Below are 17,590 nucleotides of genomic sequence, written 5' to 3'. Positions count from 1 at the left end.
GTGTGTACCACCCCCACTGACAGGTACAATGAGGTCATCCTTGGTCACACATGCACACTCCAGTCCACTCTCCTTGTTATATCAATGTCACACAAACTGTTCTCTTTATGTTAACAATGGCTGGACTTTTTCTGGATAGACCTTGTGTTCACTAAACTTCTCAGTTAATGGCTTTTTAAAATTTCATTTTATTTCTACTAAAAATAGTTTGTTTTAGGGTAAAAAAAAACTGTTAAATAATTATTAGTTACTTTAGTATACTACAGGAGTTAGCAAATGCTTCTGCAAAGGGCCAGACAGTAAATATTTTAGGTTCTTTGGGTCATACCATTCCTACAGTAACTATTCAATTCTGCTGTTAAAGTACAAAAACAGCCACAGACACGAATAAACAAATAGGCATGCCTGGAAACTTTATTTACAAAAACAGCTGCTTGGACTGGGCCAATTGGCTGTATTTGGCCAACTCTTTGGATAATGGATTCAGTTCTTGTATCATCACATTTTATTCTCCTATTGACCTCTAATGGCTTCTCACTATTTCTAGAAATCAAATTTCCCTCCCAAGCTGATTTGGTTCTTTTGTTGTTTACTTCCCTTTTTCCCCTGTATATGTTGGTAATACCAAACTGCACCGGGGCCATGCAAAGGCTGTGAGGCCCAGGTCCAAAGCCTGCATTCCAACACTGTGCTGAGCAAGGGGATAAACGAACCTGTAAGTGGATGGGCTGTCCAAAGAGGGACAGAATTCTCTTAACAATTCTAAAGTAATAAGAGTTTCACTGTTATACATGGGAGCAAAACACCAATTTTATCTCAAAATGAAACCACTTTCCTTTCGTCTGTCTATGCTAAACGGATTTCTCTCTGCAGTGCCCTCGGGCACCACATACTGGCACGGTGTGAATGGGAGAAACGACCTTTCTAGCTCTCAGCCTTTTAACTGAAAGTAGGGCTTTAGAGACCATTCCCCAGGGCCTCGTGCTGGCCCCCACAAGCTGCCCCCACAGGCACCTCGGTCACTTTGGCACTGTCCCCCGTGTCGGTCATCTTCACTGGAGTGGAGCGCTGGGAGACAGAGCCCTCGTCTTCCCGGTCGGTCCCAGAGTCGTCCTCAGAGCTGCTGGACACAGCCTCCTCGCTAGGGGGTGGCGGGGCGCTGGCTGCCGTCTTCCGCTGCAGTACAGCTTCTTCTCTGTTGCTTTTGTTTCTTTGGAAAGACCAATATGAAGGTGAAGCGTCTTTAAACAGAACCCTCAACACTCACTGTGCATCACTCTGCCCCACAGCCTCAGTCCTGGTGAAGCATGAGACCGTGACCGTGAGAAAACGAGTTTCTGAGTTCGAGTCGTGCTGAACGGAAAATCTTAACACTTTACAATGTATAACAAGTACTGACCTACGTGAATTTAAACTGTTACAAATTTTGGAAATAAGCCAGTACGTGTGTGTAAACCAGTGCAGAAAAGTCCTACTGTGCCTTTCCTTGGTAACTAAAATCAATATTTTCAAAATGTATGGTACAGTAAAAGACCATATGTTTTGAGATATTAGTAAAATTAGCTGTAACTTGTAAAAGCTTCAAGAAAAGGTCACGAGCCAAATCCATGTGTATTTCCTTCCCTTCTGTGTTTTTATCAATCGCAGTTGCTGCTGATTATTTGTGCCAGAGTAACGAGCAACTGATGAACATGAGCTAAATTTTAAAATTTATTGTGTTACTAGTAAGTAATTATATTTGCCGAACACAGCTTCTAATGGTAGGAAATAGATGGGGAAACCAAACAGAAAGAACTGACACTTACAGAAGTATTTACTTATATTTTAGTTCCAAATTTGAGAATAGTAAGAATATTGTTTTTTTAATTGAGAAAATATTTTATAATTTTTAGCTTTTATAAAAAATGTTTAATACTTTATTCTTTGGAAAAAATTATCTACAAGGGACTTAAAGTGCCATAATATTCTGGAATGTTCTAGAAAAGGAAAATGCCATACTCTGTGACCATGGGTTAGAGATGATAGAAAATAAATTAGTCTCTGACTTTTTGCAACTAAAAATTTCAAAGTTGATAGCATTTCTGTGCCATATACTAATATAGCTGGTCATTTATGTATTTGTCCTAGGAAATCCTTGAATTCTAAACTCCTGAGGATCCTTCCTCTTAACCTCCTTAGCGTCTGGTCTAGAGCTTAACATGTCGCTATTTAAAACCACTTTGTTAAGCCACAGAAATGGTGTGTCTGAAAGAATAACATATATCCCATTGTATGAATCACATGTGGCTAAGACCCAATTAGGACCCCATTACACACTCCTAATACAACTGGGACACTGTCTGCAGTCAGTCAGGGATTCTGGTTAGGGTCTAGGAGAAACCTTATCACTGGGATTATTCAAGCCAGCGGCAAAACCAGCGATTCCCATGCTAGAACACAACACATTTCGCTCCAGTCTCTAAGCATGAAGACGTAAACATGGTTCGTCTTCTTCCCTGTACTACTGGATATTATAACTGTAACAGACCATGTTACAGTAATACACAGAAAATCTATTAATCTCTGAGCATATTTGCTTTAATGTTTCCTCAGGATGCAAATAAAAATAAATACTACAAACAAAACAAAAAATAAATACTGTGAATACAAATTTTTACCTAAGTATTTTATGTTGAGGGGAATAAAAGATACTGAGCTGTTTATAGTACACAGCATATAATATCTGCTATGTGTCTTTATATCTGTGATATTCCTAATTGAAAATAATAAAATGCCCCACGTTGCTGAAACTCCAAAAATTCCATTTTCCACGCTGAACCACTTCAGTGACCCTGATGCCAGGTATAAACTCCCTGTACAGGTGCAGCATGTGGGCTCTGCCCCAACCTATGCACCTTAAGTTGTTGGTTTCAGGTGGAGGGTATATTGCAAGTGCTATACTATTTTACATGAAGCTTTAACATTTCACTCTAAAATAAATAAGTAAAACATCATTCTATCCATATATGCAAATCTTACCCCAATACTGACTTTCCAGTTTCATCTGGTTTACGCACAGTGAATGGACTTGGGTCAATGCCAACGGTCTTAGGCATAAAGTCACTGAAGAAAGAGGAGAAAAACATTCCATATGAATCACTGTCCATTCAGAGAACATTGGCTTCCATTCAATTCACATTTTTGTACTATTCCTTCCTAGCCCCCAGAGCTACACACAGGTGTGGGTGAGAGTAGGCATATAGCTGTGAGCACACAAAACACAGAGTTGATTCTGTATTCTGAGCCAAATGTCCAGGGAGCTGAGGTGAACAGGGCCACAAAACCCCATGAACTAACGACACTAGGTAACTTCAATGTTATCAGTCTTCACTGTGAATTTTCTTCATGATTATGAGGCCTGGTGGTTGTGAATTTAAGATTTTGTTTACCGGAACAGTGTTGACATCTGAATTACTGCTAAGATGTATACCCTCTGGTTGTATATCATGATTAGTTTTCAGGTAAAATTAAACTCATAAAAACCAATGACAAAAAACTAAGCCACTCAGTTTTGTGGACAATGTTTTTATTACACTATACCACCGAGGGAGGCTGACACAGTGATCAAATAGGCAGTGGTATGAATTAAGTATCAGCATCTACCTCATCAGGCTAAGGTCAATTCATTAGAACCCTGCTGGAATGCTTTAAATAGAAACTTTAATTTACCACCTACTAAGAGCTAAAGCTACGTCCTCACTATGCAATGCCTACCTATTACTGCTGAAGCCAGACCCAACTCCTCACTGGATGCCAAAAGGGCAACAGTCATTGGCAAGGATGCTGTTCCAAGTGTGAGCTAATGTTACATTTTATTAAGATAAAGAAAGTAATACTGAATCGACCCAAAATGCCTCTTAAACAGTTTGGAAGTGTTGGGGTTGTTTTTTTTTTTTGCTGTATATAATCTCATTACATTTTATTTTTAAAAGGTGTTCCATAGTTTCTTTTTTAATAGGCAAATATAAAAGTTTAAAATTGTTTTTTTCCTACTTACAATTTTTCCTTTCTATTGAATTTATTGGGGTGATACTGCTTAACAAAATTATATAGGTTTCAGATGCACAGTTCCACAACACATCATCTGTGCACTGTAGTGTGTGCTCACCACCCTAAGTCAAGTCTCCTCCCATCACCATTTATCTCCCCTATACCCTCCCCCACCTCCCCCCATTTGGCAACCACCACACTGTTGTCTGTGTCCATGAGTTTTTTCTTTTTACTCAATCCCTCCCTCCCAGCCCCCAACACCCTCCCGACAGCTGTCAGCTTGTTCGCTATCAATGAGTCTGCCTCTATTTTACTTGTTAGTTCATTTTGTTCATTAGATTCCACATGAGGGAAATCATACGGTTCTTGTTTTTCTCTGACTGGCTTCCTTCACTTAGCGTAATGTTTTCCAGGTCCACCCATGCTGTTGTTCATGATAAGATTTCCTTCTTTGTTACAGCTAAATAGTATTTCATTGTGTGTTTTTGAAAATTTAAGTGGTTTAATTTTTCTTTCTTTCTTTTGAACCTATACAGTTGATCCTCATTACTCGTCAACTCCATATTTGAGAATTTGCTTACTCACCAAAATTTATTTGTCACCCTAAATCAATACTCATAGCTTTCATGATCACCCCCAGACGCAGGCATGTGCCGAACAGCGAAGAATTAGAGGAACCCAATGCTCATTTCCCAGCTGAGGCAGAACTCTGCCTTCTTGTTTTAGCTCTCATACTGTAAACACGTATCCTTTTCACAGTCTACTTAGTACCATGTTTTTCATATTTTTGTGCTTTTATTTTTGTGATCTCACTAGCTAAAATGGCTCCCAAACTAGTGCTAAAGCTGTCTTGTGTTTCTAAGCATAAGGAAGTTGTGTGTTACAGAGAAAATAAGTGTGTTAGAGAAGCCTCATTCAGGTGTGAGTTACAATGCCATTGGCTGTGTGCTCAATGTTAATGAACTGACAATATTAAAAAAGGTATCTTTAAACAGAAACACAGAAAACAAGGTTACATATTGAATGGTTGACACATTGTGACAAGAGGCTTATGGAAACCTAACCCTGTAATTCTTCTAGGAGCAAAGGTTCCATGTTTTCTAATTCAGTGTTTTCAGGAGTGTTATAGAACATAACTCCTGTAAATAAAGGGAATCAACTATATATATCTGTACTTACACATACATGTAACCTCAGTCATCCTTTGCTGAACTGAAAAATTCTGGATGTGACAATGACCTTACAGTTAAACTTGCTAAACTTCAATAAATTTAGTTGAAAACCAAGCAAGTAAAAATTCCAAATTTTCTATCTGAAATTGAAGCAAAATGTAATTTCTAGGAAACAAAACCATAAAATATGTTTCTACATGTACCATGTTAAGCTTAGGCATTCATATATCACATTTGAAGAAAATTTAAAATACAAAAATGTAAACTGTAGTTAAATATAATAATAAGTGATTTGCTTTGTCTAATTTTCTTATTGTAGTCTTATCATTTTTATAAAAGGCCCCATCAAAGTCTACAAGAGATACAAAAAAAATAAACTTTGTTCAAAGGTGACAGACCAGGATGGAACGTCTGAAAACACTATCACATGGGTTATGAAACAATGAAGGACATTTACTCTGAAAAAAATTAATTACACTTCCTCAAGTATCTGAAGAGCTGTCACACAGAATAGGAACTGGGCTTGACTTGTGCCCAATAAAAACCATAATATAATGACGGTCACCATTCATCAGTCATCCACCTGTGTTAGGTACTACATTAGCACTTAGTATTTGTGTGAATATATGTGTGGTTTCACACACACACCCCTATCTACATGGAATGAAGGAGCTAAGACTTAGATAAGCTTGATAGTTTTCTTAAAGTAATACAGGTAGGCAGTGGCTGGTCTAAGGTTCATATCCCAGCCTTTCAGTACTAAAAACTATGCTTTTTCCTGCTAATTATGTTAACTCTCAACTCTGATGTTCAATTTTAAAAACTGAATTTATTGCAAATGACAAACTAGGACCAATGGGAGAAAGATTCAACTTATTAAAGGGAAGAAATTAAATGCAGTTTTCTACCAATAGAGAGGACTGTTTCCTGAAGTAGCAGGCTCCCAACCATGGGAGGTAGGTATTCAGGGGCTGAACCTGCTAGCAGGCTTGCAGAACAGACTGCCGGTAAAATAAGACACACCAGTGTGAACTAGGAAAGCTACAGTTCCCAAGTCCTTACAGTAGTACTCACAACATACCGTGCCGAACTTGTCATAGCCAAGCAAAAGGTATCATCAAAACTGCTCAGTTCGTACGGTCGGAAGAACTCGTTGTGGATGTCGATCTCCTCTTCGTATCTGTGAAATTTCTTCACTGTCAACTTCTTTACGTTCGCAGCACAGATAACTAAGAGAGATACTGTCTGTTACCTTTCAAGTCTTTAGATTACATCTAGCAGTCACTTCTGTAACATCAACTGTATTCACAGAGAGCGTGTCGAACAAAGCTCAGCCCCTGCCTCGGTGCGTACACACCACGTATTCTTTTAATACAAATATTTCCCTGCCTTTCTGACAATAAAATTTAATCTAAACTTTAGTGACTAAAATGTACTTCTACATACACATCTGTAACCTTTTCCACAGTTTAGATATAGGAAAGTTTTTATATCTCCTTGTGAATGGTCTTCCCTTCTTCCCATTCTCCCCAAATATCTAGAAATATAATCAGCAGTAATTCAAAATGACAATCTGTCCTGGCTGTTGTGGCTCAGTGGACTGAGCACTGGCCTTCAAACCTAAATGTCACTGGTTTGGTTCCCCGTCAGGGCACATGCCTGGGTTGTGGGCCAGGTCCCCAGTTGGGGGTGTGCGAGAGGCAGCCGATCCAGGTTTCCCTCACACATCGATGTTTCTTTCCCTCTCTCTGAATATAAATAAATAGTCCTTAAAAAAATAAAATGACAGACAAATATATCTTCCAACTATTTAGGGGACATACCTAATAACGTAAGACACAATACAGGACATTGGCCAACTTAGATAAAGGAAGTTTCACACAATCCTTGCCCTTTAAAAAGTTAAGATGCCATGATATCTTAGCTTACCCATTGTAACAGCAACATAGCAGTGAGCAGCCACTTATTTCTTTCTAATAAAACACTATATGCAAAGCATTTAGTGCTTTGAGCTCATTTAGGAATCATTCCAAAATACAGGGTCCGGCAGAAGTAAGGTCTGCTTGAGTCCGTTGGTAGGGTAATAACATGGCTGTAATAATGTATAGTTTTAACTTGAACATCTCACCTAAAATATCAGATGGTGTGCTTGAGTGTGATATTGTTATATTAGAGAATTACATGCTTATGATTTTGTAATAAAACAGGGGTGTTATTTGTGCTGGGCCATTGTATGTTGGTATAAAAACTAAAAGAGAAACAGTATACCTACCTTCATCATAAGGCAGTGGTAAATGTTTTATTACCTCCGGTGTCCACCAGTAAGTGTAACTATAAAGTTAAAAAAAAAAGACAAGACGGATCAATTGTAAACATTAGTTCTCTACAATTCACTGGATAAAAGTGGTTGTGCGGTCTACAGTAAGATGCTGCCCCATATATCAAAGTTAATTTCGTTTTCTTTTTAAAACATGTTTGTGAAGCTTCTGGCACAATAAGTCTTCAACATGTTAATTCTTGTCCCAACCCCTTTCTTGTTTCCACTATGTGACAGGTCTATAAAAATGCCATAAACGCATCTGCGAGCCAAGATGCTCTAATGTACTTCCTTTTAGATTAAAAAAAGAAGACTCGCTTATACTTTGCCAGACTCTTTGAGCCGCTGTTTACTCTCCCTGGGGACTGTGCCTGCATCACTCTGTCACCCGGTGAGTGGCGGGACCTTGACCCACCTCCACAGCCAGGATCCTCTTGCACATAGTTACCCGAGAGTTAGGTTGCTCTGCTCCATGTACGTGGGTCTGTGTGGACAGCTAATTAAAAGAGCTAAGCAAAGTCATGAAGTGAATGGACAGTCCTAAACAACAAGTTCCCTCAGAAACTAGTGTGAGCCCTGTTAACCTCTACAGTTACTACGCGATCACAGAGGCCAGCCAGAGTGAGGGGGGGAGTTGCAGTCACTGGATTTCTACTAGCACACTCATCTGCTGGGAGCAGAGCGTCTGAAAGAATCCCGAACTGCCTTCTCTCCAAAAAATAAATTTAATTCTGAGTCAAATTCTGATGAAATAGGTATTTAGGGACAAAATGCTATATCAAGGTTCATGAGAGATAGGAAAGGGAATGATGTGAAATGGTTTATCAAAATTTTCAGTAGCAGGCTTGTAGAATCATCTAACTAGCTAAATAATTTCAGTTAAGACACACTCTCTCCACACCTGTTATGTTTCTGTGTTTTTTTTTTTTTAAGAAAATGGATGTGATACCAGCTTCCTTTCACTCCCACGAATAAGCTGCTCCAACACTGCCTGCCTCAGTTATGCAACTCGGTGCAAACAACGGTTTAATTTACACTTATAATATTCCGGCTAATTTTTGCAGTAGGAAATTGTGTCAAAATGGCTTCAATACTTTAAGGCAGCAATTTTCAATTAGTGTGCCACAAGAATTTTTAAAACATGCAAACCTGGCTATAACGTCCAGCATAATAATAGTCATTCGGTGTGAATGAATCAAAATTATATCTATTTTTGTCAGATTGGCCAAAACTGACAAAATATTTGGTGTGCTGCAGATTTTAGTAGTTTATCTGTACCATGAGATGAAAAAGGTTCATAATTACTGCTTTAAGGTAATATAAAATCTCAGAACATCAACATTTACCTACAGTCAACTGCATCACCAAAGATAAATATAGGTATTTACATTCATCTCTCATGAAATAAACATAGTCAGTTCCAAATGTTTTATCTGCAAAAAATTCATATATGCAGCCATTTATTTACATTAAATTTAATGTAAAAACGAGCAGTGCTTCACTGATAGGGGAAGTAAGCTCAAGTATTAAGTTGATTACTGCAAAAATAAATTTAAGAAGCACAAACTCTAACACTTCCATATGTATATATATTCTTTATTTTTAGATTTGAGAGAAACATTGATTTGTTGTTCCCCTTATTTATGCATTCACTGGTTCTTTTTTTAATTGTATATTTTTCCATTAAGTCCCTTTGTACTCCCCTAACCCCAGCAATCACCACACTGTTGTCCATGTCCATGAGTCCTTTTTCCTTTTTGCTCAGTCCCTCCACCCCCTACCCTCCCCACCCCCAGGTATACTCCTGCTCTCCAGCTATACGTCTGTCCCCATTTTCCTTGTTAATTCAGTTTATTCACTAGATTCCACATATGAGTGAAGTCATATAGTATTTTTATTTCTCTCATTTATTTCACTCAGCATAATGTTCTCCAGGTTCATCCATATGGTCACAAAGGGTACAATTTTCTTTTTTATGGCCAAGTAGTATTCCAATGTGTAAATGCCCCATAGTTGTTTTATCCACTCATCTATTTATGGACACTTGGGCTGCTTCCATATCTTGCCCATTGTAAATAACGCTGCAGTGAACATAGGGGTGCTTATGTTCTTTTGAAATAGTGTTTTGGGTTCCTTTGGATATATATTCCCAGAAGTGGGATTGCTGGGTCAAAAGGTAGATCCATTTTTAATTTTTTGAGGTATCTCCATACTGCTTTCCACAGTGGTTGCACCAATATGCTTTCCCACCAACAGTGCAAAAGTGTTCCCTTTTCTCCGCCTCTTCGCCAGGATTTGTCGTTTGTTGATTTATTGATAACAGCCATTTCAACAGGTATGAGATGATATCTTATTGTGGTTTTAATTTGCATTTCTCTGATGATTAGCAACATTGAGCATCTTTTCATATGTCTATTGGCCATCTGTATGTCCTCTTTGGATGAGTGGCTCTTCAGGTCCTTTGCCCATTTTTTAATTGGGTCGTTTGGAGTTTTTTTTAGTATTGAGTTTTATAAGTTCTTTATAAATTTTGGTTATTAAGTCCTTATCTGGTGTATCAGTGAATATGTCCTCCCATTCTGTGGGCTGTCTTTTTTGTTGTTGTTGATTATATCCTTTGCTGTGCAAAAACTTTTTAGTTTGATTTAGTCCCATTTATTTATTTTTTTTCTTTTGTTTCCCTTGCCTTGGGAGATATAGCTGATAAAATACTGCTACAAACAATCTCCAAGATTTTGCTGCTTATGTTTTCTTCTATGATTTTTATGATTTTGGATCTACACTGGTTGATTCTTGTATGTGTACCAACCAGGAATCAAACCCACAACTTTGGTGTATTGGGACAATGCTCCTATCAATTGAGCTACGTAGCCAGGGCCAGTTCCTTAATATTTTAAAGATTCCTGAAGTGACACAGAATTTGGTAATAGCTGTAACATCAGCATTGTTAATTCACCAGTTGTTCATGGTCTGTTCACAGTTTCACAGACTGTGAATGAATGCTGTAGTGCTTGGGAAGCATCATTGCACAAAATAAGGGCTACATCACACTGACACTGGGAGAGAGGAGCATTTTGAAAGAAAAGTTGACATTTGAGTGAACGGACCATGCTCCAACCTCATATATGTGAACATTTTGCCCTTACGGCAAAATTTATATTAGTTTGTGACTCCTCAATTAAAAACATGAAAGAATCTTCTCATTAAATCTTCACAATAACTCTGTGTGGTGTGCCCTACCATTTACATTGTGCAGACCAGGACAGAGGGTAAGTAACATAACTACAGAGATTCCAACTCAAGTCTACCTGACCCCGAGGCCTACATTACAGGGTGTGCTGTTAAAATGCTTTGGGTAAACAGTTCATTTGTTTTGAGACTATTACTACCAATTTAACTCTCATCAAAATAACCTGCAGTGGTGAATGACTTCAGAAAGCCCAAAGTAAGCAGTAGGAGTGATGGGAGCGGTGTCTGCCACTAAAGCCACTGCTCTAATTTCCTGTCTTTACTAGTGTCACCAAGAGTCTGTTGTGCCTCGTGGAGGAAAGAAAAGTCGTGCAGCAAAGTGATGCTGCTTAGACCTCAGACTTGAAAAAGTCATTCCAGAGACAGACCCCTAGAATGCTCGAGAGCGCCACGTTTGTTGGAAGTACTCAGAAATGACGGTTAGTGGGGCTGTGACTTATGTTCACTAATGGAGCTCTGAAATATTTTATCTTATGGAAAATGTACAACACCAATTGTTAACAACGGTTTCCCAAAGCCACTCTCAGGACGTCAACACTGAGTTCCTCATGGCAAACGTGGAGGAAGACTGACTACTTCAGCCTATGTGTTTATTTTTCAAAAACAAAAACAAAAAAAAATAAGTCCTGCATTTTCAAAATAATATCAAATCTGAGTTTATATAGTAGAGTAAGAAGAAAAATACCTTCTTGTTGGTAAAAGTCTCATGGTGTTTTTATGATGCAAATAAAAATCTGTTGGGAGTTCCCAGAGATGAGGTTTCCCTTCAGTGGGATGGAAAACTCCCAGGAAGAGATTAATGGCATCCTGTCTATCAGCGTCTGAAAAGCAAAAATACGTATTTCAGAAATTCCACTGCTGACATATGCAACTCAAACAATGTTTCTCAGGAGGATGAGGAAACAACTGTGATTTCACAGAATATACTGTATTTTGCTGTGTGTAATGTGCACCCATGTTTTTGGCCCAAACTTTCAGGAAAAAAATCTTTCATTTTAATTTTTTAATTCATTTATTTATATTTAGAAACAAACCAATTATTGTATTCCAGGGTATTACTTTGCATATGTATATCATTATTGCTCTCTAGAGTTACACTTTTAATGCATAAGCACAAATAAAAGAATCAAAATCATTTATATAGAGATGGAATTAGTACTACTCATTTATAATGTGCATCCTTATTTTTTTCCTCAAAAATCTGGGCAAAAGGTGTGCACTATACATGGCAAAATATGGTACCTTTAAAATACCTATAAATACTATAAAATAATAGTATTTATACTTCAAGAGTCATACACACAGAATCTGAAACAGTCGCCAAGATTTGAACAGAATTCAAAATCTGCTTCAAAATGTTTCCTTTTTACTCCATCTCTCTCATGATATAGAAGACAGTGCACATAAACTGCTTCTGGAATTTTGAATGACTCAATGCCACAGTGCCGTAATACCAAAGTGATTTTATTTTTAGAATAAAATATATTTTCACCATTTGTTAGTTTTCTTGAAACAAAATAAATGTCCACTTTATTTCAAAGACAAGCAGAGACATTAGAGACAAATAAAATAACCCAATTACTACCCATATTCTACCGCACGACGTTGAACAAGTTGGTTTTTGCAGTTTCCACTTTTAATCCTTGAAAAGATATTCTCCACTTCTTTAGCAGAGAGTATGTTCACAACATTTGCTGTCCACCCTGCCCCCCCAGCTGTGAGCCTGGCCCATTAGCTTTTGTGTTTGATAATGAAGGCAGAGTGGGCAGACAGATGACAGCCTCATTCTAGCCATTCACCCACTCCAAAATCACTGACTGTGTAAATATATATAAACACACACACACACACACACTGTATTTTTCTCTTCCTTTTCTAAAGAAACCTTAGTAAAACTGACAACAAGCACTGCCATGGTCTCATGAACGTCCGCCTCCCATCCACACTGCCTTTTCCCTAGCATCCTTCATTCTTTCCCCCTCATTTCCTTCTTTCTATCCGTGTCTCGGAGCCCTGTGTATTCAAGTTTGGGACAGACATCCACAATATAAATAATAACCTCTTTCTGAGAATGAGTACAGAACTCAAAGACAGCACAGTAGTAATGACTGGTTTTGAAATAAGATAATATTATGATGAAATCAATTTTCTTCCAACAGCAACTGTAAACATGGATATATCTGAAATTAGCAACATTGTTCTCACTGGGCTATTTGGTCATTTCAGCAAAAACAATACATGAAATAGGATACATCAACTATGTATTCGAGTTATTAGTAGTTTTACAGGAAGCATCCCATTAAAATAGCACTTACCTTTGAGGCTAACACTGATACATAAAAGGCATATGTTTATATGCCAAATATATTTGGGGTCTTTTGTCATTTGTGGGGAGAAAATATCAAATATTATTTGATGCAGACATTATCGTCCCCTCTTTACACAATATAAAAGTAAATGCACTGCCTTCATAGTAATTGTATTCTTTATGCTTCCTGAATAGCTTTAATGGCCCTTCTTAATTCATCTACGCAGTACCTCAAAATATCCTTGTTCTATCTAGAGAAGCTTTCCATTTTTCAGCCATGTTTTCAAAGAGTTTCTTTCATCCTATAAACCTAATAGTAGCCTCCTTTAATTTAAGCAAATAGTAGCCTCCTTTAATTTAAGCAAAAAAATGTAGGGTGTGAGAAAAAGAACCAAATAAAAGATATTCTTTCAAAGGATCATAATAAAGACTTCTTGCCTGTACTGCTGTTGTTATAACTTAAAATATATCTATGGAGTCGATGCTCACTCATGAACTTGGACTACCACGCCAGCCCTCACGAACCTGAGGATTTTTTCCTGCCTATGTTTCACAGCAAACAAGACAATCACCCTCAGGAAGATGGTAGTACTTTTGATATGGACAAGGCCTTAAAACAGGTAGGTTCTCTGTAGGACAAAAGGATTACCTATTTTTGTACTCAATCATGTTTTAAAGGAAAAAATAATTTGTATCATTTAACCTCCATTCAAGCAGCTCAACATTAACCAATTTTATTATGCACTGCATTCATATAGATCAGGCTTGAATATAACAATTCTTTTTATTCAGCCAAAAACTTTATTTTGGAGCTAAAATATCTGTTATTATAATACAGTAATATCAAGGTTTGTGTGTGATAAAAGTAGTTTCTGAAATCAGCAATGGAAAGGAACATTATTCAACTGTGATAATAGATGTTGAAAGGCTGAGCAAGACAGAGACAGGAAAGCGACCACTGGGATTTGGCACCGTCGAGATTGTTGGTGACACTGACAAGCACAGCCTCAGTGGCATGACGGGGCACGTGCCCAGTGAAGCAGATGCAGAAAATGGGACATGAAAGAGGTAACAGGCATGCAGACAGCTCTTTTGAGAGGTTTTGCTTATGCAGAGAAATAGGATGGAGAATTAAGGATAGAAGGAAAGGTTAGATGGAATCCCCTACAGTGTGCTTCTGTGCTAACGGAGAAGAGGCAGTAAAGAGGGAGACACAGGGATGTACAGGGATGTACATTTTCCTGTGATGTACAGGGACCATAGGAAAAACCACGGGATTCAGAGCACAGTAGGGGGTTCGCCTAAGGTGGGGCAGGGGCACTCTGCCCACTCTAACAGAATACAAGGGAGAGAGTGTGCGTGCAGGTAAGGACAGGCTCTGCCCACATACTCCATCTTATCTGGTGATGAGATGAAGGTGGAGGTCACAATGATTCCTTTTCTTAACAAAGTATGCAGCAAGGTCATCAGCTGAAACTGGGGGGCTGTAGGTTTAGAGAGAGAGGGCAGGTGTGAAACGGTCATTTTGGAGAGTGGGAGAATGAACGTACTAGGAGAATGCAGTATGTCTGTTGGGCTGGTTTGAGCATCCTCTGGAGAGCTGCAGTCTCATTTTAAACAGAGAGTAATAAGTTACAACTTTTAAAAAACACTTTTTGCTCAAAATAATAGACTTTGGTTTTTAGTCCTACACCCAGTTCAAGGAGCCATGCATGAAGAGAAATATCTAAATGCTCTTAAGGTCTACAGTGGACTCTGTGGTTTTTGTTATACTGATACAGGTTTCCTTTGGTGTGGGTGAGAGCCATGATTTATTTCTGAGCAATGAGATATGGCAAGTGGATGGGACATCATTCCAAAGACTATATGTTCTAAGACTGTCTTGCTAGCAGACTCATTCTAGAGACGCTTTCCTTTGCTGGCTGTGAAGAAGCAAGCTGCTATGAGTCCTACATCACAAGCAACTGCAAGGAATTGAATTCCACCAAGAAACACATGAGTGGAAAGTGCCTCCTTCCCTAGTCAGACCTCCAAACGAGGCCACAGCCTGGATGACATCCTGACTGCAGCTGAGTGTCCACTGTGCAGAGACCCTCAGCTAAGCTGTGCCTGGACTTCTGACCCATAGAAATCATGAGATAATAAATGCATGTTGTTTTAAGCTGCTAAGTTTTTAGTAATTTGTTACACAGCATAGAAAACTAATAGACTTAAACAGCAGTGTAGCAAACTGGCTTTGTAGTTTCTCTGGGCATGAAAAACGTTGAAAGATGACCCTTTTGTGAATGCTTTCACACCTGCTTCCGAGGTGCTCATCACTGGGGACTCATGCAGTTCCTTTGGTGTGGGCACATGTACTTTTCGTATCAGTCAGTTTCCTGCGGCTCCTTCCTTAGGAATCCAATGATCACCTCCTGGTTCTTACTGCTAGGGTCCCTCTGACCAGGACACAGGCCGACCCCATGCCAGCACCCTCCCCCATAAGCCTAATCTGGTCACCAGGAAACCCTCCAGGACCTTTTGGCCCAACCAACTCTGGGAGGGCAGGCCCTTTCTAACATGGCAGCCCTCTGTCCAGTCCATCCCTCTGCTCCAGCTTCTCTACAGGGCAGTCTGCAGCCAGCAGCTCCATGGGGTCCCTCCAACTGTAGGCCACTCCATCAAGCTGGCCCTGAGTGCTCTTGAAGCCAGCTCCCTTTAGCCTTGAGGTGAAGGAGTGGGGTGGTGACAGTCACTGCATGGCCACAGTGCACTTCAAAGAATGTCTTTGCAAATCTTCTTCTCTGTATTCTGTAGACTTCTTTCTCCTTGACCTGGTTCAAGAGCCATTGACTCACAGACTCAGTCACTGTACGTGCTTCTGTGACTTCTGTGTATGGGGACTTGCCTCTCAATTGCTCCGCTCTGTGACATCTGCCGTGTTGGAAATCCCATCAGGATGGAGGTAGGAAAAGTGCCATTGTAACAACTTGTTGCTTTCAGTATTCCCAAGTTATCAAATAAGAAAATGACTCAGTGTTAATGTTACCATGCATTTCTAGCTGACATTTTAAAAAATCAGTGATACTTACATTCTTAGACAATTGTCAAGACTATGAGTCCCATTTAAAAATAATGATTCAATACCCTCAAACATTTTTATCTATATATATCACAAGCAGAAATACAGAGATAGAAGCCAAGGAATCAAAGTATTTTGCATTATGTAAAAGTTCCAATTGGGGGTGGCAAAATGCAAACAGGCCTTATTTAAAATACAAAGTGTACTCATGCATTTATTGAACAAATGTTTGTTGAGCACTTTCTAAGGGACAGATTCTGTTTTATTTAAACTTCTTAAACATTTAATTTTGAATTTTACTAGCCAAGTAGCTAAAAAAAAAAGCGTATGTATAAGGAAAATGCACACTGGGATAAGTCTTAGAAACGCCTAATACTCCGGAATTACCTGAAAAAGCATTGCTGTAGTATCTAGACAGGGTCTGCATGATATCTTTTGAATGCTGGGTCCACGGTGCTATCTTTCTGTAAGTTTTTACGCGATGAACAAGTTGAGAACCCCCATACTGAAGGGACAGGGTGTCCCCATGATCTTCATAGAGTTCCTCAAATAACCTAAGCAAAAAAAACCCAATCCAAATATTAAAGAATTTTAGAAAAAGTATTACACGTTATTCACTTGGCCACAGACTCAAAACAAGTTTTTCACTTTATAAATTCTCTGAGCCATTCCTTTTGAGTAGATTCTTCAACATCTTAAAGATAAGTACAAATGCAAAATATTTTATATTTTACAGTAACAGTCTAATGAGCAACAAAGTCACAGAAAAAACTAAAGAGACAGCAGGGGCACTAAAAACATAACCCACCCAAGTCAGACCAAGTTGGTTCTAAACTTATCAGAAGACATCTAACTAGCCCTGACTGGTGTGACCCAGTTGGTTGGGCTCCTGCAAAGCAAAAGGTCGCTGATTCGATTCCCAGTCACGGCACTTGCCTGGGTTGTGGGTTTGGTCCCTGGTCAGGGTCCATGTGAGAGGCAACCAATCGATGTTTCTCACATCTGTGTTTCTTTTTTCTTTTAAAAGATTTAAAAGATTTTATTTATTTTTAGAGAGAAGGGAAGGGAAGGAGGAAGAGAGGGAGAGAAACATCAATGTGTGGTTGCCTCTCACATACCCCCTCCTGGGGACCAAACCTGGCATGTGCCCTGACTGGGAATCGAACCGGCAACGCTTTGATTTGCAGGCCAGTACTCAATCCACTGAGCTATACTAGCCAGGGTCAATGTTTCTGTCTCCCTCTCTTTTTCCCTCCCTTCCCCTCTTTAAAAATAAATAAATAAAATCTAAAAAAAAAAAAAAGCCTAACTGTCTGCAGCCTGCCTGATCACTTTATCTTCCATGGCAGAATTTTCCTTTCTCTCCAAATCGCCTTGAGAAAAGAAGGACATGCTCTGATCAGAGACAGATAAACCATATTCTTTCCTGGAAATACACATTTGAAACTTGTGTT

At 38.9% G+C, this 17,590-nt stretch overlaps 1 protein-coding gene across 1 annotated transcript in view; it reads right to left on the bottom strand.

The window, feature by feature from the left end:
- The window catches only part of FIG4 (FIG4 phosphoinositide 5-phosphatase), a 102,058-nt gene that overhangs the window by 37,374 nt on the left and 47,094 nt on the right, over positions 1–17,590 (bottom strand). The window contains exons 15-20 of the mRNA XM_028510050.2: positions 16,524–16,690; positions 11,453–11,588; positions 7,474–7,532; positions 6,283–6,430; positions 3,019–3,102; positions 1,015–1,210 (exon numbers count right to left, since the gene is read on the bottom strand). Of these exons, the coding sequence (XP_028365851.1) occupies positions 1,015–1,210; positions 3,019–3,102; positions 6,283–6,430; positions 7,474–7,532; positions 11,453–11,588; positions 16,524–16,690 (790 nt within the window). The remainder of the gene's footprint in view (positions 1–1,014; positions 1,211–3,018; positions 3,103–6,282; positions 6,431–7,473; positions 7,533–11,452; positions 11,589–16,523; positions 16,691–17,590) is intronic.

This window comes from Phyllostomus discolor, chromosome 4, assembly GCF_004126475.2.
Source record: "Phyllostomus discolor isolate MPI-MPIP mPhyDis1 chromosome 4, mPhyDis1.pri.v3, whole genome shotgun sequence".
Taxonomy (NCBI): domain Eukaryota; kingdom Metazoa; phylum Chordata; class Mammalia; order Chiroptera; family Phyllostomidae; genus Phyllostomus; species Phyllostomus discolor.
The sequence above is the reverse complement of the archived record's forward strand: the minus strand, read 5'-3'. Positions and strand labels throughout refer to the sequence as shown.